Raw genomic sequence first — 19,877 nt, 5'->3', positions numbered from 1 at the left:
GTGGCCTGCCGTGGGCGGAGCGGGGCTCCGAGGGGCGGGGCGGGACGCTAGGAGGCGGGGAGAGGGCGTTGGCGGGGCGCGGCGCGGCGACGTGCGCTCGCAGTGGCCAATCGGCGTGCAATACTGGTTGGCTAGGGGCGGGGCGGAGCTCCGGGAGGCGTGGTGGCCTGGGCTCTGAGGGCGTCCGCGAGCGGCCGTATGGACCCGTCCGCAGCGGCCCAGGCCCGCCCGGTCTCTGGACTGCCACCGCTGCGGTTCCGTACGCGGACTCAGCGTGCGGTACCCGTGAGACAGGTGCGGCGGCAACCCAGGGCCCTGAGGACCGCGTCTCCTTTGCCCATGGGCCCATGTGCCTTGTCCGCGGGCTGCCGGGGTGGACACTCGAGCCCTTCGGGGCTGCCCTTTCCCCACCCCGCCCTTCAGCAGTGGGGGCCTGGAAAGGTGAAGGGTGAGGTTACTCCGACAAGGCTTCACGACCCGTGCTGGTTACGCGAGGTGACCGGTGCAGCGAGCCGGCCCGCGGGTCTTTTCCCGTCCATCCACCCAGACTTTCTTGCAATCAGAGCCCTTCCTGCTGTCTCCTTAAAGACTTAAGTCCGGAATTTGCACCACAGCTTCGACTCTCCTTGGAAGTCCCATCCAGGTTTCCGACCGGACATAAAATGCATTTAACTGTGTGTGTGTGTGAGGGGGAGGGGACCCTGTTGTAGGTCCAGGTAGGAATCTAAAAACATTTTGGGGGCCCGCGTTGTGGTGCAGCTGGGAAAGCTGCCACTCGGGTCACCCGCACCCCACACAGCAGTGCGGTTGGTGTGCTCGCCACTCCCTGGCGACGCACAACTGGGAGGCAGCCGGTGATGGCGCAGATGCTTGGGTCCCTGCCGCCCACGTGGGAGACCCCGATGCCCCATGGGTGGAGTTCTGTGCTCTGGCCTGACCCACCCCGGCTGTTTTAGGCATTTGGAGAATGAACCAGTGGGTGGAAAATCTCTCTCTCTCTCTCTCTCTCTCTTTCTCTCTCTGCCTTTCAAGTAGATGAAAATAAATAAACCTAACAAAACACGTTTTACCTGGGGTATAATGAAGAAGGCGTTTTGTGTCGTGGAGCTCACCCCTGCCATCCTGGGTACTGTTACTCCTATAGATTTTACACATGCGTGTGCTGGGATCTTGGTGTTCAGCAAATGTTTGCTGGACAGATACCTTTTGAACGGTCCCATTATGCTTGCATTCCAGCCAGCAGAAGAGAGGCCAACGAAGGGAAGAGCATCACTCTACAAGAACCCTCCCAGAGGTACCCGAATTTCAGCTTTCATGCTGCTGGTAAAAACCTCGTACAGTAAGTGCAAAGATGGCTGAGTAACCTGGATTCAGGACTCAGAAAGGAAGGCGTGCTGGCTGTTAGGAGACAATTAGAAGTTTCCAGCATCGTGATAAATTTCATACTTTCAAGTATCAAATGTTTTAACATTTCTGGTTCGAGTCCTGACTGCTCTACTTCTGATCCAGCTCCCTGCTAATGCACCTGGGAAAGCAGCAGGAGATGGTCCAAGTGCTTGGGCCCCTGCACCCCTGTGGGAGACCCTGATGGAATTCCTGGCACCTGGCTTCCACCTGGCCCACCCCTGCCATTGAGGCCATCACTAACCAGCAGATAGATAGATCTCTCTCTCTCTCTCTCTCTCTCTCTCCCTCCCTCTCTTGCTTTCTCTTTGTCACTCTGCCTTTTGAATAAATCTTTAAAAAAAAAAATGTGGCCGGCGCCGTGGCTTAACAGGCTAATCCTCCGCCTTGCGGCGCCGGCACACCAGGTTCTAGTCCCGGTCGGGGCGCCAGATTCTATCCCGGTTGCCCCTCTTCCATGCCAGCTCTCTGCTATGGCCCGGGAAGGCAGTGGAGGATGGCCCAAGTCTTTGGGCCCTGCACCGGCATGGGAGACCAGGAGAAGCACCTGGCACCTGGCTCCTGGCTTCGGATCAGCGCGATGCGCTGGCCGCAGCGGCCATTTGAGGGTGAACCAACGGCAAAAAGGAAGACCTTTCTCTCTGTCTCTCTCTCTCTCACTATCCACTCTGCCTGTCAAAAAAAAAAAAAAAAAAAAGAAATGCTTGGGGTTGCTTTTCCAGAAATGAGTGGGAATTTCCACTAATGCAGCTTGTGTCTCTCATAATATAAACTTCTATCCCACAAATAAAGTAAAAAATATATTTAGTTATACTTTCAAATATATGGGCAGGTGACAGATTTGGGACCAAGTTGCTGCAGTCAACATTTCTATGTCAGAGTTTTAAATGCACTGATTTCAGTCTTTAGTAAAATTACAAATCAGCCTTTAAAAACTGCACGCATGCCCTGATTCAATATGTGTTCCACCATGTAGCCACATAAGCATATGCTTTGTTAAAATCCAATTACCAAAGCACCACAGACAGGCTTTTCGAGACTTTTGTGACTTTGGACCCCTTTCAGGGCCAGGATGAATTTTTTTTTTTCCTATTTTTTTTTTTTTTTTTTGACAGGCAGAGTGGACAGTGAGAGAGAGAGAGACAGAGAGAAAGGTCTTCCTTTTGCCATTGGTTCACCCTCCAATGGCCGCCGCGGTAGCGCGCTGCGGCCGGCGCACCGCGCTGTTCCGATGGCAGGAGCCAGGGGCTTCTCCTGGTCTCCCATGGGGTGCAGGACCCAAGGACTTGGGCCATCCTCCACTGCACTCCCTAGCCACAGCAGAGAGCTGGCCTGGAAGAGGGGCAACCGGGACAGGATCGGTGCCCCGACCGGGACTAGAACCCGGTGTGCCGGCGCCGCAAGGCGGAGGATTAGCTGAATTTTTTTTTTTTAAGATTTATTTATTTATTTGAAAGACAGAGTTACAAAGAGGCAGAGGCAGAGAGAGAGAGGTCTTCCATCCGCTTGTTCACTCCCCAGATGGCCTCAATGGCCAGAGCTGTGCCGATCCAAAGCCAGGAGCCAGGAGCTTCTTCTGGATCTCCCACACAGGTGCAGGGGTCCAAGCACTTGGGCCATCTTCTACTGCTTTCCCGAACCACAGCAGAGAGCTAGACTGGAAGTAGAGCTGCTGGGACTTGAACTGGCGCCCATATGGGATGCCAGCACTGCAGGTAGCAGCTTTACCTGCTACACCACGGCACTGGCCCCCAGGACAACTTCTGGAAGATTTGCTTAGGGCCTGTGTTTGGCCTCATGGTTAAAATGCTGATTAAGTCACCTGCATCCCATAGGACTGTCTGAGCTCGATAGCGGCTCCTAACTCCAGCTTCCTGCTACTGTGGACTCTGAGAGGCAGAGGTGATGGCTCAAGTAAGTGGGTTCCTGCCACCCTCAGTGTCAGCCCTGAACTTATTTCCTGACTCCAGTCTTTGGGCTTGGCCCAGCTAAGGCAATTGCAGGCATTTGGGGAATAAAGTAGAAGATGAGATTCTCTCTCTCTGTCTCTCTCTCTCTCCCCCCCCCTTTGAAATTAATAAATTATCAAAAAAACAAATAGCCTGTGGCATAATGTGTTAAGCTGCCACCTGCAATGCCAGCATCCCATATGAGCACTGGTTCAAGGCCCGCCTGCTCCACTTCTGATGCAGCTCCCTGCTCATGCACCTGGGAAAGCAGCAGAAGATGGGCTCAATTCCTTGGATTCCTGCATCCACATGGGAGACCCAGATGAAGCTTCTGGCACCTGGCTTCAACCTGACCCAGCCCTGCCTGTTGAGGCCATTTGGGGAGTGAAGCAGCAGATGGAAGGTCTCTCTCTATCTCTGTGTCTCCCTCTTTCTCTCTGTAACTCTGCCTTCCAAATAAATGAAAAAAATAAATCTTTAACCAAAAAAGAATTAATAACAAAATTTTTGAAATAAATAAATAAAAGACCTACTTCACCTAAAACTTTACCTAAACCTAAGCAAATACAAGCCTACTAATAGAAGGAAGAAAACCAGGCTGTCCTTTTTATTGTTTTTTTTTTCCATTTAACTTTTTTAAAATTTAATTTACATCCATAGGTTAGCTGGCCACATTAGCTGAGGTTGGGCCAGACTGAACCCAGATTCCAGGTCTCCCACATGGGTGCAGGACCCCAAGCACTTGGGCCATTCTCTGCTGCTTTCCCAGGTGCATTAGCAGGGAGCTGGATCAGAAGTGCAGTGGCCAAGACTTGAACTGGCACCCATATAGGATGCCAACGTTACAAGTGGCAGCTTAACCCACTACACCACAGCGCCAGTCCCCAGGCTGTCCTCCATCTAAGGTCCCATGGGATCTTGTTTGTAATTCACTTCACATTTTTTGAGAGTGCAAGTCAAATATGTACCACAGGAACTAGCTGCAAGACTAACCACATTGTGTAAATCTGTACTTCCCAAAATATTGTCTCTCTTCCTCCTCCATAAGCTTATGGGATTGTGTAACAAAAAGACTTCATGTAAGTAAGTCACACGCTGCTTGTTAGAGCTGCTGTATTCTGATAAGGGTGTCTTGAGAGCGAGGTCATGACCCCCATAGGTCTGAAATGGACCCTGGCCTGAAAGGCTCAATATTCAGTGTCAACCAACTGGAGGAAAGACTCAGCTTTGGATAGGAAAAAAAGAGCCAAAGCCTGGAAAATAAATTGACTCTGGCCAAAGGAGAAACATCTCTCTCTGAAATTTAGGCTCTGAAAAGAATGGGCGCATTTGTCAGTGGGTTTCTTGCAGTGCCAAGTGACGAAGAAAACAGTTCTCAAAGTCACCTAAATAATAGGATTCCATGGACCACAGGACTGGAAGACCAGGGATCTGCTGAGCATGACGGTCTGAATGTTTATGTGTTTCCCAAAATTCACGTATTGGAATCTTGCTGCCCAAAGTGATGGTGTCAGGAGGTAAGGCCTTTGGAGACTGATTAAGTCATGAGGATGATGACTTCATGAATAGGAATAGTACCCTTATTTGTTTTTTAAAGATTTATTTATTTATTTGAAAGAGTTACAGAGAAGGAGAGACAGAGAGAGAATGTGTATCTTCAATCAGCAGATTCACTCCCCAAATGCCAAATGGCCAAAATGGTCAGGACTGGGCCAGGCCAAACCCAGGGGCCAGGAGCTTCATCCAGGTCTCCCACACGGATGCAGGGGCCCAAGGACTTGGGCCATCTTCCACTGCTTTCCCAGGCCATAGCAGAGAACTGGATCAGAAGTGGAGCAGCCAGGTCTCGAACTGGTGCCCATATGGGACACCAGCACTGCAGGCAATTGCTTACCCACTATGCCACAGCACCAGCCCCGAATGGTACCCTTAATAAAGAGGTCCCCTGGCAGGCAATTGGTGCAGCAGTTAATACCCTGCTTGGGACACCCAAGTGCCATATAGGAGTGCCTGAGTTTGAGTCTCAGCTCTGCTTCCAAACCCAACTTCCTGCTGATGCACACCCTAGGAGACAGTAGATAATAGCTCAAGAAGATGGGTCCCTGCTACCTATAAAATAAAATAAAAAGTTAAAGAGGTCCATGAAAGACCCTTATCCTCCCACCATGTGAGGTTGTCATAAAGAGATGGCCATTTGTGAAACAGGAAGTAGACTGTCACCAAATGCTCAACCTGCTGGCACCTTGATCTTGAACTTCCCAGTTTTTAGAACTCTGAGAAACAAATTTCTGTTTTGTTATTTGGCTTGGAAATGATTCCAAGCACTTAAGTAGTTTGCTGCAAGATGTTGTGGGTTTGGAACTTGTGTTTTTGTTCTTTCTGTTTGAGTGTTTCATTTTAAGAGTAGATGTCTCATCAGAAATCCTATGGGAGGACTTGCAGGGAATGCCCCTCCCTTGGACACATTATGTGAGACTTATCAGACTCTCCCATATATAAGTTGCTGATCTCAACTACTGGTCTTCAAAATGCATCAAAACTCAAAAATGTGATTAACACTTCGAGAGCTTAGGCCATGGCAGGCTACTCTCTGCCAGCTGCTTCTCCAAAGACCAAGAGTATGTTACAACGCCCCTTCATTATCTGGAAGTGGAATTCCTGAAAAATGTACCCTATCTGTGCATATAATTTTAAAAATATAAGTAGACTGTCCTGACCATAATAAAAAAGAAATGGAAAAAGAAATAATTTCTAATTTTAATGGTTTTAGTATGTAAACGAATTGGAAGGAATTACAGTAGAGGACATAACGAAGTAGTCAAGTGCTTGCATCCACTTAAATTGAATGTCTGGATTTAAGGAAAGAAATCAGAAAGCATTTTTTTTTTTTGACAGGCAGAGTTAGAGAGAGAGACAGAACGAAAACATTCTTTTTCTTTCTTTCTTTTCTTTTTCTTTTTTTTTTTTTTTTGGAGAGGCAGACAGAACTCCCATCCACTGGTTCACTCCAAATACCTACACTGGTTGGGGGCTGGGCTGGGCTGAAGGTAGGAGCCATGCACTCTCAACCTAGGTCTCCCATATGGGTGAGGAACCTAATTACATGAATCATCACCACCATTGTGGCTCCTGGCTTTGACCTGGCCCAGTCCCTGTCATTGCAGTCATTTGGGGAGCAAACTAATAAATAGAAGAGCGCTCCCTCTCTCTCTCTCTCTGTTTCCCTCTACCTTTCAAATAAATAAATCAATAAATATTTCTTTAAAAATAATCATTTATGTTATGATACAAGAAAAGGTGGTGATGAGATATCACAAAAATACCATTGTTCAAGAGGTTATTATGGAGACAAATTCTTCAATGCATACAGAGAATATACAATGAGTCAGGGAAAAGTACAATAATAAAAGCATCCACCAAGAAGTTATATGGAAGGCCCTGCAGACAGTCTAAGGTAGGACAAAACTCAGTGAGTGACTCCAAAATTAATAAATCATTTCAACATGTCATTTTTACAATAAGAACTGACTATCACTATACCAGAAAAATAGTGCACATGAAATGTTTTGGGAAACATGTATTGCTGGAATTTATGAGATCACTGAGTTTCATATATGTCTACTGCATTGGTTATCTATTGCTATTTATCCCAAAACTTAGCAACTTCAGACATCAAATATTTGTCTCATAGTTGAGTTGGCTGTCCTGGTTGAGGGTCTCTCAGGAGCTCGCACTCAAGCTCTGGGGACTGCAGTCATCTGAATGCTGGGGCGGGAGGCTCTGCTTCCAACCAAGCTCCTTCCTGGGGACCACGGCTGGTGGCCTCAGTTCCTTGCCACATGACCCTCTCCACACGGTATGCCTCAGGGTATGCTGAGTGGGAAAAGCCAACCACGTCTCCTCTGCTGTCATACCACAGTCAACACAGAGGACTTCTGTGACCTCAAAAGACGTGAGGGTTTCTCCTTGCTAGCAAGCAACTATCAGTTCTGCAGGCACAACTGGTGGGCGTCCCCAACCCAATGCAGTTCTGCCATTATCTACCTGGAGAAAGTGGCAGCTCCCACAGGGGGAGTCTCAGTCCCCAAGACCACCCCCACTTCATACCCAGTCACAAGTCCCAGCCTTTGGAACTTCTGACCAACAGGCTACAAGTTGGGGTTCCCATGATCCCTCTTCAGGCTCAATTGTGCTACAGCGACTCATAGAACTCAGGAAACACCGCATTTGTGTCTACCAGTTTATTATAAAGGAAATTCTAAAGAATACAAATAAGCAACCAAATAAAGAGGTACACAGGACGAGGTCCTATCCCCTGTGGGATCCCAGCACAGGAACTCCTGTCCCCGAGGAACTGGGGTGCACCCTCCCCTTGGCACGGGGGTGAGGACTTGTCCACCTCCCTGAAGCTTGCACATGCTCAAAAGCTCCCTGAACCCTGACCTTTGGGTTCCATGGCAGCTTCTTGCCATGCATGATTCGTCCCTTGGCTATTGGTGATCAGCTTAACCTTCAGCCAGTCTTCCCCTCCCCAGAGGTTGGAGGTGGGGCTAAAAATCCACCCTCTAATCCTGCCTTGGTATTTCCCTTGACCAATCCCCATCTCATAGCTACCTAAGGGCCACCAGCAGCATGTCAGCTCATTGGTACAGAGGAGTATCTATTGCCTCAGAGATGACAAGGACTTTAGAAGTCTTATTCCAGCCGGCGCTGTGGCTTAACAGGCTAATCCTGCGCCTTGCGGCACCGGCACACCAGGTTCTAGTCCCGGTTGGGGCGCCGGATTCTATCCCGGTTGCCCCTCTTCCAGGCCAGCTCTCTGCTATGGCCCGGGAAGGCAGTGGAGGATGGCCCAAGTGCTTGGGCCCTGCATCTGCATGGGAGACCAGGAGAAGCACCTGGCTCCTGGCTTCGGATCAGCGAGATGCGCCGGCCGCAGTGGCCATTGGAGGGTGAACCAACAGCAAAAAGGAAGACCTTTGTCTCTGTCTCTCTCTCTCATTATCCACTCTGCCTGTCAAAAAAAAAAAAAAAAAGAAGTCTTATTCCAGGAAATATAGATGAAAACCAAATATGAAATTCACAGTATCACACATGGCAACTGGCCTCACTCAGAGAGAGAGAGACAGAGAGAGACAGAGAGAGAGAGAGAGAGAGAGAGAGAGAGAGAGAATGTTAAGATGCCTGCACCCCATATGGGAGTGTCAGTTAACATTCCTGGCATGGCTTCCAATTCTAGCTTCTTGTTAATGCAAACCCTTGGGGGTAGCATTGATGGCTCAAGTAGTTGTGTCTCTGCCACTCACGTGGGAGACCTGGACTGAATTCCCTGCTACCGGCTTGGGCCCAGCCCAGTCACAGCCATTGTGGGAATTTGGGGAGTGAACCAGAAATAGGAGCTTTCTATATTGCTCTCTCTCTCTCAAAAAGTTTTTTTTAAAAAAAGTGACATATCACGTCATCACTTCTGTTATAATCCATTGGTCACAAAGACCAACCCTGATACAAGGTGAAGGCACGACACGAAAACATCAGTATTGGCAGGTGGGATCATCAGGGTTCGTCCTGAAGGCTGGCCGCCAGACCCACGTATGTAGTAATATTCAAAGGGCTCTCTAATCTCTTCCACATTCATTCATTCACCACCACAAATGCGAAATGCTATAGCTGTGTAGCTTTAGGAACGCAACCTGATAAATACCATACGCTGCAGTGCCATCAGTAGTGTTTTTCAGAAATGGGGTACAACTCTCAGGAAAATTCCCAAAAAAGAGAAAACACAATTTTCTCACAAATGCTTACACTAGCTGTATTTATGGACACATTGTTGTATATTTTATTTCACACAAATGCCATGTTGCTTTTATGTGTAAAATAGAATGCCACTCTAGGCTTGGATGATAACAAGCAGGTCTTTCACCCACATGAACGTCCAGTGGGACAGGACACGGAACAGTTCCTCACTGTGGTTGAATTCCTCATCCTTGCAAACACAAAGCATGCCTGGCACCACCTCCTAGATGCCTGTGACCAGATGTAATGTTCAAGTATTTAGCAGCTAGGTTAGCACGCACTTACCAACCAATCAGAATGGAAGCCAACCAACATCACAGTGCACTGGGGCAAAGCAGTTCAACAGGTCTGCCAGCCCTGCCCCTCCACTGGGCATGGCTCACTTACTCATCAGGACCCCAGCCTGCTACCAGCAGCTCACGGAATCTAAGGAATACAACAGCCCTGCAAGTGGGGACCTGATCACTCGCCAGATGGGAGCCCTGAAGCTCAGGCAGGTCGCACAGCTGGAGACTGACAAAGCCTGGGTCTCCGTGGAAACTCTCTCACTCCAAACCTCATTCTTTCCACGACATCATCTGGCCTCAGCTCCAGAGGCAGTCGGGGCTTAGGGACCTCATGGGAAATCAGCAAGAATGAGAGCCCAACTGGAAAACAGGTCCAGGAACCTCAGACATTGGAGTTCTTGAGTCTCCACTCCGAAAGTTGCCATTACTGCTAACTCTGCCATGATCTCCTCCTGTCAACAGCATCAAGTAGCTTGTGGGTAAGAACAAGAATCTTGGGGCCGGTGCTGTGGTATAGCAGTCAAGCTGCAGCCTGCAATGCCAGCATCCCATATTGGCACCAGTTCAAGTCCCAGCTGCTCTACTTCCTGTCCAGCTCCCTGCTAATGTGCCTGGGAAAGCAGCAGAAGGTAGCCCAAGTGCTATCTTGGGAGACCCAAGAAGCAGCTCTGAGCTCCTGGCTTCAGCTTGGCACAGCCCCAGCCATTGCTCTTTGTAACTCCGTCTTTCAAATAAATAAAAATAAATCTTAAAAAAATAATAATAATCTGGGATCAGAGCAACCACAAACAACCTGGGTTCAAATCTCACCTCTGCCACATCCTAGAGTAAGCTCCAAGGTGTCAATTGACTTCTCTGTACCTGAGTTTTCACATCTCCCTTTTTTCCCCTTAAAGATTGATTCATTGATTGATTTGAAAGGCACTATGACAGGAAGAGATAGAGAAAGATCTTCCAGCTGCTCACACACTCGCTAACTGGCTGCATCCAGATTTCCTATGTGGGTAGCAGGGGCCCAAGTGCTTGGGCCATCTTCTGCTGCTTTTCCAGGCAGGGAGTTGTATTGGAAGTGCAACTAGCACCTGGAGTAACAGGCGGCAGCTGAACCCACTGTGCCGTAACACTGACTCCTCCTCGTCTCTTAGAAAGAGTCAATATAGGAGGCTGGCACTGTGGCCCAGCGGGTTAAGCCATTGCTTGCAATGCTGGCATCCCATATCAGAGTGCAGGCTCAAGGCCTGGCTGCTCCACTTCTGATCCAGCTCCTTGCTAGTGTGCTTTGGAAGACACTGGAAAATGGCCCAAGTACTTGGGCTCCTGCCACCCACATGGGAGACCCAGCTGGGGTTCTGGGATCCTAGTTTCAGCCTGGCCCAGGCCTGACTGTTGTGGCCATTTGCAGAGTGAACCAGTGGATAAATTCTCTCTCTCTCTCTCTCTCGCACTCTGCCTTTCAAATAAATAAGCAAATCTCGGGGGCCAGCACTGTGGCATAGTAGACCAAGCCTCCACCTGTGGCACCAGCATCCATATGGGTGCCAGTTTGTGTCCTGGATGCTCCTCTTCCCATCTAGCTCTCTGCTTATAGCCTGGGAGAGCCCAAGTGCTTGGGCCCCTGCACCCACATTGGAGAACTGAAGGAAGCTCCTAACTCCCAGCTCTGGCCATTGTGGCCAACTGGGGAGTGAACCAGTGAATGGAAGACCTCTCTCTCTGCCTCTGCCTCTGCCTCTCTGTAGCTCTGCCTTTCAAATAAAATAAATCATAAAAAAAAATCCCTCTCTCTCTCCTCTGTCTGTAACTGTGTTTCAAACAAATAAATAAAATCTTTTTTAAAAAAAAAGTACAGGGGTTGGTGCTGTGGTGCAGTGGGTTAAAGCCCTGGTCTACAGCGCCAGTATCCCATATGGATGACAGTTCGAGTCCTGGCTACTCCACTTCAGATCGAGCTCTCTGCTATGGCCTGGGAAAGAAGTAGAATATGGCTAAGGTCCTAGGGGCCCTGCACCCATGTGGAGACCTGGAAGAAGCTCCTGACTCCTGGTTTCAGATTGGCCCAGCTCTGGCTGTTGTGGCCATCTGGGAAGTGAACCAGCAGATGGAATATTTCTCTCTCTGCCTCTACATCTGCCTCTCTATAACTCTGCCTTTCAAATAAATAAATTTTTAAAAGTATAAGGACAAGCAAATCTTTAAAAAATGAGAGTAGCAATTCATACACTTGTTATGGGGATTAAATCACTTAATGCAAAGAAAATGGTCAAACCGTGTGAGCTAATATCACCTTCTCTGTACCTCATGCCTGGTGTCTCCCTCTTATGCCATATCTCATTCACGACCCATGATAACTTCAGCTCACATTCTTCCCTCTCCATATCTTGTGGTCTTTCTTTGTATAACCTTGTGCTGCTATTTACACTACTACCTACTCATTGGCTCAGTACTGGTGAGTTCTAATTTCACTGAGAGCACACAATACCATGCAGGCCTAACAAATAATGCCATAAGGCTGTATTTGATGATTTGGAAAGATCTAGAAGATATACTAATAGGAAAGTGAAGAAAAAGGTATAGAAGAGCAGCTATATTATGTGTTTTTGAGATTCTCTGTGTATGTGTGTATGTGTGTGTGTGTGTCGGAAGAACATTGTGGTGGCCAGACAATGACCCACATCCATGTCCCAATCCCTGGAATCTATAAGTATGCTGCACTATATGGCAAAGAGAAACTAAGGTTGCAAATGAAATTAATGTTGCTAATCAGCTGGCCTTAAAATAGATGATGTTAGGTTGTCTTTGCATGCCCAATGTGATCACAAAGGGTCTTTGAAAGTGGAAGAAGGGAGCCAGCACTGTGGATAAAGCCACTGCCTGCAGGGCCGACATCCCACACGCACACCGGTTCGAGTCCCAGCTGCTCCCCTTCCAATCAAGCTCCCTGCTAATGGCCTGGGGAAAGCAACAGAAGAAGGCCCAAGTGCTTGGGCCCCTGCACCCGCATGGGAGACCTGGAAGAAGCTCCTGGCTCCTGGCTTCAGCCTGGCACAGCTGCAGCTATCTGGGGAGTGAGCCGGCAACTGGGAGACCTCTCTCTCTCTCTCTCTCTTCCTTCTTTTCTTCTTCTCCTTCTCTCTATAATTCTGACTTAAATAAATAAATCTTAAAAAAAAAAATCCAGGAATGCCTTCAAGAGAAATACCTACTAAGCCCAGTCTGAGGAGTGTTTGGACACAGCCATGAATCCCGATTTGACATGAGTGATGGGCACACGGGGTCTGTTGCCACTTAGCTCTCGGGAGCCACCTTTGTTCTCTATAAATACATTCCTTATCTCTTCCCAGAAATGCCCTCAACATTAGTCCATAGCCTTCTTTTCAGTATACTCTGTCCCTGAGCTGTTTGTAACCAATCAACTTCCAAAAATATAACCTGCAACCTGTGAGAAATGTACCCCCACTTACCTAAAGCCTACCTTTTGGGGTCAAGTCAATGTAGTTCACTCTATGATGCTAAATGAAAATTTACTGGGGCTGGCGCTATGGCGTAGTGGATAAAGCTGCCACCTGCACTGCCAGCATTCCATATGGGCGCCAGTTTGATTCTTGGCAGCTCCACTTTCGATCTAGCTCTATGCTACAGCCTGAGGAAGCAGCAGAAAATGGTCCAAGTGCTTGGGCCCCTCACCCGTGTAGGAGACGGAGAGGAAACTCCTGGCTTCGGATTGGTCCAGCTCTGGCCTTTGCAGCCATTTGGAGAGTGAACCAGTGATGGAAGACCTCTCTGCCTCTGCCTCTCTGTAACTCTGCCTTTCAAATAAATAAATAAAGCTTAAAACAAAAACAAAAACAAAAAAAAGAAAATTTACTGCCATGGAGCACTCAAATCCTGACTGGAAATGGACCACTTTGGAACCCTTCCCAAGACCCATTAAGTCACTGGGCTTGTGTCTCCCAGGCCCAAGTCACTGATATTCTGCCCTGAATAGACTGTACATTAATCTTCCGGAAAGTCCCAAAGCTAAGGGAGGTGAAGGCTCCCCAGCTCTGCCCAGAAATGAAACCGTCTACCCGGGAAAACCTGCTAGATCACGGGAAAGTCACCCTAAGTAAGAAGACACGGCAGCCACAGGCACGCCGCCGGGTTACAGCGTACGTGGCAACACTAGTCAGCTTCCCGCTGTCCTGCCTGCTGTCCTCCGGGCCCCGTAAGCACAGGTCTCAGCAGGACACGTGTATCTGAATACAACCCAGTAGCCTTGGCATCGTTGAGAGAAGCCCACTCACTGTGGGAAGGGGTCCCACCTGTGTGCCAGCATGACACCTGTGCCTTTGAGGACCTCAGAAGGACACACAAGGTGGGACGCCTCCCCACACTGAGTGGGCCTCTTTCGTAACAATCGAAAGTGGTGGAGGCCGGTCCAAGTGCTTGGGCCCCTGCACATGCCTGGGAGACCTGGAAAAGGCTCCTGGCTCCTCGCTTCGGATCAACCCAGCTCTGGCCTTTGTGGCCATTTGGGGAGGGAACCAGTGGATATATGACCTTCCTCTGTGTCCCTCTTTCCATCTGTAACTTTACCTCTCAAATGGATAAAAAAAAAAAAAATCTTAAAAAAAAAAAAAAGAAAAACCGTAAACTAGGGCCAACATTGTGATGCAGCAGGTTAAGCCCCTGCCTGCAGTGCCAGCATCCCACCTGGGCACCGGTTCAAGTCCCGGCTGCTCCACTCCAGCTCCCTACTAATGTACCTGGGAAAGCAGTGGAGGATGGCCCAAATAGTTGGGCCCTTGCAGCCTCCTGGAAGACCCTGATGAAGCTCCTGGCTTCAGCCTGGCCATTGTGGCCATCTGGGAAGTGAACCAGTAGATGGAAGACCTGTCTGTCTGTCTCTCCCTCTCTCTCTGTAACTCTGCCCTTCAAATAAATAAATATTAAAAAAAAAAACAACTGTAAACCAAGGCACACATGTGAGAATGAGAAGCCACAGTGATCTGAGGCCCTAGCCTCAGGGTGTTGGGAGTTCTGATGCCACAGTATGAGGAATGAGGTGTTGAGATGGAAAAAATGAAAAGGCTGGAAACCAGGCAGAGTTTAATTTGTGCCTATTAGTGAGTTTAGAAATGTAATAAATTGGGGCTGTCACTGTGATGAAGTGGGTAAAATCGCTGCCTTCTGTGCCAGCATCCCATATGGGCACCGGTTCCAGTCCCAGCTGCTCTGCTTCTGATCCAGCTCCCTGCTAATACACCTGGGAAGCATCAGATGAGCCCTTGAGTCACTGCCCGCCCACATGAGAGACCCAGTTGGAGTTCCAGGCTCCTGGCTTTAACCTGGCTCCGCCCTGGCTATTGTGGCCACTTGGAGATTGAACCAACAAATGGAAGATTTCTCTCTCTCTTTCAAATAAATAAATCTTTTAAAAAAATTTAAATTCACTTAAGTGGTTAGCCAAAAATATGGTTATTATTACTATTAGTTGTACAACAATGAATCATTGAAAAACCATTAACTTTATTAATATAGACATTTACAAATATAAAGTGCATCGTGCTGAAATAAGCAATTTCCTGAAGTTCATTGGTAACCTTACCTTCCCACTGTCCAATATGGAAAATGATTTCATTTCTATTATACTGCGGCAATGAAACAAGGCCTCTTCTAACTTCTACCTTTAACAAGATTCACGTAATTGCAGCCTTCCAAAATGTTTTGGAACTACAGCGATTACAAAGCTGCATTTCATCCTGTTCACTGTTTTATTTGCATTAAGTCTATCATTATAGAAGATAAATAATGATATGCCAGTTAATGCCCCGTCACCTAGGCAGAAAGGCTCACAATTCCCACGTCTACACCACAGTGCTCCAGAAAGGGAGGGAACAAATCAGCTCCTTTCACCACCCTCCACCCCCTTCCAGGTCTCCCTTCTGCAGAAAAGCAATCTTCACATCTCACGGATGTCAGTCTCTCATTATGGCCAAAGACGCAGATGCACAAAATCCAGACGCCTTGTCTTTGTTCATGAAAGACTGCCTGAGGCAGGAAATTGAACCCCTAAGAGAGCAAGTTACAAATTTCATATTGCCACAAGAGCTCCTGGGGAGTCTGAAGACACAGGGAGGCTTGAGTAGGTTTGGGGAAACCCAACATTACAATCTCTGGTCAGAGATGAAACTGGGAGGGAAACCTCAGGCTTCCACTGAGCCAAGGACTAGGATCACAAGTGAGGGGTCAGAAAATACGTTCAAACTCTGTAGAAAGTAGACACCAGAGTCTATTATTTCTAGAATTGCTAAGTCAACTTAGCAACTTCACAAGTTGATGGATCATAAGGTAGACAGGAAAAAGCACAACCTACAACCTCTCCTTCATCCAGCACCCAGAACAGACCTTTGTAAGAGAAGAGCGCAGCAACTCCACTAGGCTAATTTTCTGATCTTAACATTTCTACTCATACAAAGGATATCCCACAAATCTTAGAACAGTTTCTTGCTTTAACAAGTGCAGGAATAGAAATTTAGCAAACTTGCAAAAAAGAAAAAAAAAAACCCACATATCATGCTTAATTGGTTACATCTCATTATATTTCTCCAGTTTGGCGACTTTTGATAATACACATTTAGGTTTTCTTAAGTACCTGTGTTTAAAAATGACCAGTGGTAAGTGCTCTTAAGTAATCAAAACTTAAAACTGCACTAAGACTTCTGGAATATCCTCTCTGAATTCCCGCCCTAGCTCATCGCCTCTGATGACTGACACTTAGACCTTGAAATGGATTAAACTGTCTTCATTAGACATTCTCTTCCTTTCTTGCTATCCTGAGAGAATCTTACTTGGTTACAGCTCCCCCCACATACACCATTAGGGATGTGATTGGTTTTGTGAAAAGTACAAAGCGCACAGTTCTCAAATTCTCATGTTATAGCAACAGCTCTCAGCCTCAATACTGATGTCAGTATAACTGAAAATTATTCCGGACAATGCTGTGACAGAGAACATCTACATGGTCATACTTTAATAAATTTCCACAGATTCACCCAGTTAAAAAGACCAGTCTTAAGTCCGGGTGTTTTCTCTCCTTCTCCCTGACTGGTGTGATTTGAATTTTGATCTGCGACTTCTTTTGCTTTTATATGGGTCTCATATACTTGCTGGGCCCTGACAATTTCTTTGTGTGCATCAAAATGGACCTTTTGCCTGGTCAGGATGGGAACAATTAAATTAAAATCACTAATTCGCTTGTTTAGTTTTCTGATGTTTTCTTGAAACTGCTCACAAACTTGGTCCCACTGTTTGTGTTCAGTCGGTGTCATTGGATTTCCAAGCTTTTTCCTGGAATCTAAAATCGCCTCTCTGAGTTGCTCAATGGTATCCTTTATTTCCTTTTGCATCAGAATCCACTCTGGTTGGTATCCATTATCTATTAATATTCTGTTCAGGTTGTGAGTCATGGGATCAATATACGAACAGCCAGAAAATTTTTTTAAAGGTTTTCCTTTCCCACTGAGATTGTCAAAGTCTCCTTTCGCCATTGATTCCTGAATGAGGTCCTCCACTAAACGCTCGATTGCTTGAGTTATCTTTTGTTCTCTGCTGTGTCTAACATCTCTAACGGTGACACTGTCAGCAAAATACTGGCTTTGTAGTTTCTGCTTTTGATACTCCATCACTTGCTCAGTTGCTCGGTCTGCCCTAAATTGCCTGTACTGTTTTTCTCGTTGACTTGGAGTCCCAAAACCAATGCCTTCGAAACTTAAATAATGCCGGTGTTGGGGTGTCTTATATTTGAATTTTTCTTCCTCCTCTTCTGCTTTTTCTTCAATTTTACTCTGTCTGGCATTTGTTTGTGCTATCACATGGGAAAGCACTTTCCTATAAGCTTCTTCGATCCTTATAAATGTGGCAGAATCAGCGGTATCAGAGCCGCTGTCTGGATGGTATCGCTTGGCAAGCTTACGGAAAGATTCCCTGACGTCATCTGCAGAGCACCCTTCATCCACATTCAGCAGCCTATAATATTCTCCGATCTTCTTTTTGGACTTATGGGTGGACATCATTCTATTTTGAATGATACAAAGATCTGGATTCATTTTCACCCGATTAGGAATTACTGAAGCATTGATCACGTGAGACCTTAGGATCTGAGCCATCATCACGCACGCTGTTACTGTACCCAGAGTTCTTCCTAGCAATGATCTATAAAACGACAACAAATACAGGTTGAACACAGCTGTATTACAGGTTCATTTCTTATTTCCGCGATAAGGGAAAAGATAGGATGTGAAACTCCAAGTCCAAAAGGAGTGGTGTTTTCTAAGGCTGTTGCCAAAACGCTTTTTTTTTTTTTTAAGATTTATTTATTTTATTTGAAAGCCAAAGTTACACAGAGAGAGAAGGAGAGGCAAAGAGAGAGGTCTTCCATCCACTGGTTCACTCCCCAATTGACCACAATGGTCACAGCTGAGCTGATCTGAAGCCAGGAGCCAGGAGCTCCCTCTGGGTCTCCCACATGGGTGCAGGGGCCCAGGGACTTGGACCATCTTCTACCGCTATCTCAGGCCAGAGCAGAGAGCTGGATCAGAAGTGGAGCAGCCGGGACTCGAACTGGCACCCATGTGGGATGCTGGCATTGCAGGCAAAAAGCGGCTTTACCCGCTTCCCCACAGCACTGGCCCATCACCAAAACTCTTTAGAGCTGTACCTCAATGAGGTTAAACGAATGGCGAATGGCGAGTGAGGATGTTTAGCATTCGTATTGTGATGTAATCCAGGTTCTACTCACAAACCATGGAATTTCAGAGCTGGCAAGTTCAGAGGTCATCCAGTCTAATCTGTGCTCTTTATGAGAAAATGTAGGTCCTCAAGGTTTAGCAACTTAACCAAGTCCGGTAACAATGGTAAGTTAAGCTTCCGTCTGCGGGCCACATCCCATATGGGCGCCGGTTCGAGTCCTGGCTGCTCCACTTCCCATCCAGCTCTCTGCTATGGCGTGGGAATGCAGTAGAAGATGGCCCAAGTCCTTGGGTCCCCGCACCCACGTGGGAGACCTGGAAGAAGCTCCTGGCTCCTGGCTTCCACCTGGCCCAGCCCTGACCATTGCGGCCATTTGGGGAGTGAACCAGTGGATGGAAGATCTCTCTCTCCCTTCTGTTTGTGATCCTGCCTCTCAAATAAATAAATCTTTAAATAAATAAGACGTAAGCAAATGTCAGGCCTGGGGCTTGTCTGCAGCCCCAGCTGACTAGAAACTCCAGCAGCACCAAGACTGCTCAGGCAGCGTAGCACGGTCTCCACCGCCCGAGGGTCTTCTCATACAGCAGACTCCCGGACGAGACACGGAGCATCGCACGTGTGCACCTAGTCCGGCCGCTGCACGGAACAGTCAAGTGTCCAACCGATGCACCGGTCGTCAGGCAGGAACCTCTGGGCGCTGAGAAACCAAGCGGAATGGCGAGCCTGCTACCAGCACGACCAGGGTCTGGGAGGGAAGAGACTTGCAGGAATTGGGATTCTCCACTGTCAACGTCAGAGCAGCTCCCAGGCACCCTTATTCTATGAGCTGGGACCCAGGGCGTTTAGATCCGGCCGGGATGGCGGTGCCAGTGCCTACTGCGGCCCCAGCCGGGGATGTCCATCCCGACCCGGACACGCCCCGCCCGGCCTCCGACTCACCTTCACCGGCTAGGGGAAGGGGCTCCAGGGCGCCGGCCAGGCTCCGCCTCTGCGCATGCGCACGCGCTCCGCCCTTCGCTCCCCGCCGCTTCGGCCGGTCGCCCTCTTCCTTGGACGCGACCATCTGCCGTCTTACAGAGGGGACGCCAAGAGGTGCAGCGGGCAAAAAGCGTACCTGATTGGGACAAATAACTTGATTTGCCAGAGAAACTGAGAATCTCTTTTAAGACATTGGCGGGGCACCGGAGGGCCACGTCGTGAGCCTCCGGTCTGCCCCGGGACAACCAGCTCTGCCCCCTCCCCACCCCCGAGCGGAGATGCTTCGGCCGATTGGAATTGTGGGAGATGTAGTTCGCGGGAAGGAGCGGCGCGCGGCGACCTCCGCGCTGCGCCTCCTGGGAGGGACGTGGAGGCGTCGAAAGCGCAGGCGCGGCCGGGCTGGGACCTGTTGGGGGTTGTTGCGCAGTGCGCTGGCGGCAGGAATGTTTGGGACCCTGGAGGTCTTTGTGGTTCGGAGAGTGAACTTGTCGTGGGGAGCTGAAGACAGCCGGTTCCCGGAAAGGGACCCACACAGGCTCTTCCGGGTCTGCAGACGGGTTTCGCCTGCGCAGGGAGAAGGGCCCCCGGGCTCAGGAACTCGGTCCGTGAGGACCTCACCGAGTACCAGAAGTAGGGCTGGCTTTCCGCGGCGTCGGAGGCGCACGTTGTCTGTTACCGTCTGTGTAGCTGCACAAAGCGCTGTGAATTCTGACTCAGAGTAACGAGCAGTAGGCAT

General features: G+C 48.4%; 1 protein-coding gene across 1 annotated transcript; it reads right to left on the bottom strand.

The window, feature by feature from the left end:
- Positions 1-14,920: 14,920 nt before the first annotated feature.
- Positions 14,921-19,371, bottom strand: DNAJC28 (DnaJ heat shock protein family (Hsp40) member C28). Its single transcript, XM_062205904.1, has 2 exons — positions 19,103-19,371; positions 14,921-17,626 (listed from the first exon to the last, which is right to left on the bottom strand). The coding sequence occupies exon 2, from the start codon at positions 17,581-17,583 to the stop codon at positions 16,438-16,440; it is 1,146 nt and encodes a 381-aa protein (XP_062061888.1). The 5' UTR covers positions 17,584-17,626; positions 19,103-19,371; the 3' UTR covers positions 14,921-16,437.
- Between the last annotated feature and the right edge of the window lie 506 nt (positions 19,372-19,877).

Source organism: Lepus europaeus, chromosome 2 (genome assembly GCF_033115175.1).
Source record: "Lepus europaeus isolate LE1 chromosome 2, mLepTim1.pri, whole genome shotgun sequence".
Taxonomy (NCBI): domain Eukaryota; kingdom Metazoa; phylum Chordata; class Mammalia; order Lagomorpha; family Leporidae; genus Lepus; species Lepus europaeus.
Note: the sequence above shows the minus strand (reverse complement) of the source record. Positions and strands in the feature narration are given on the sequence as shown.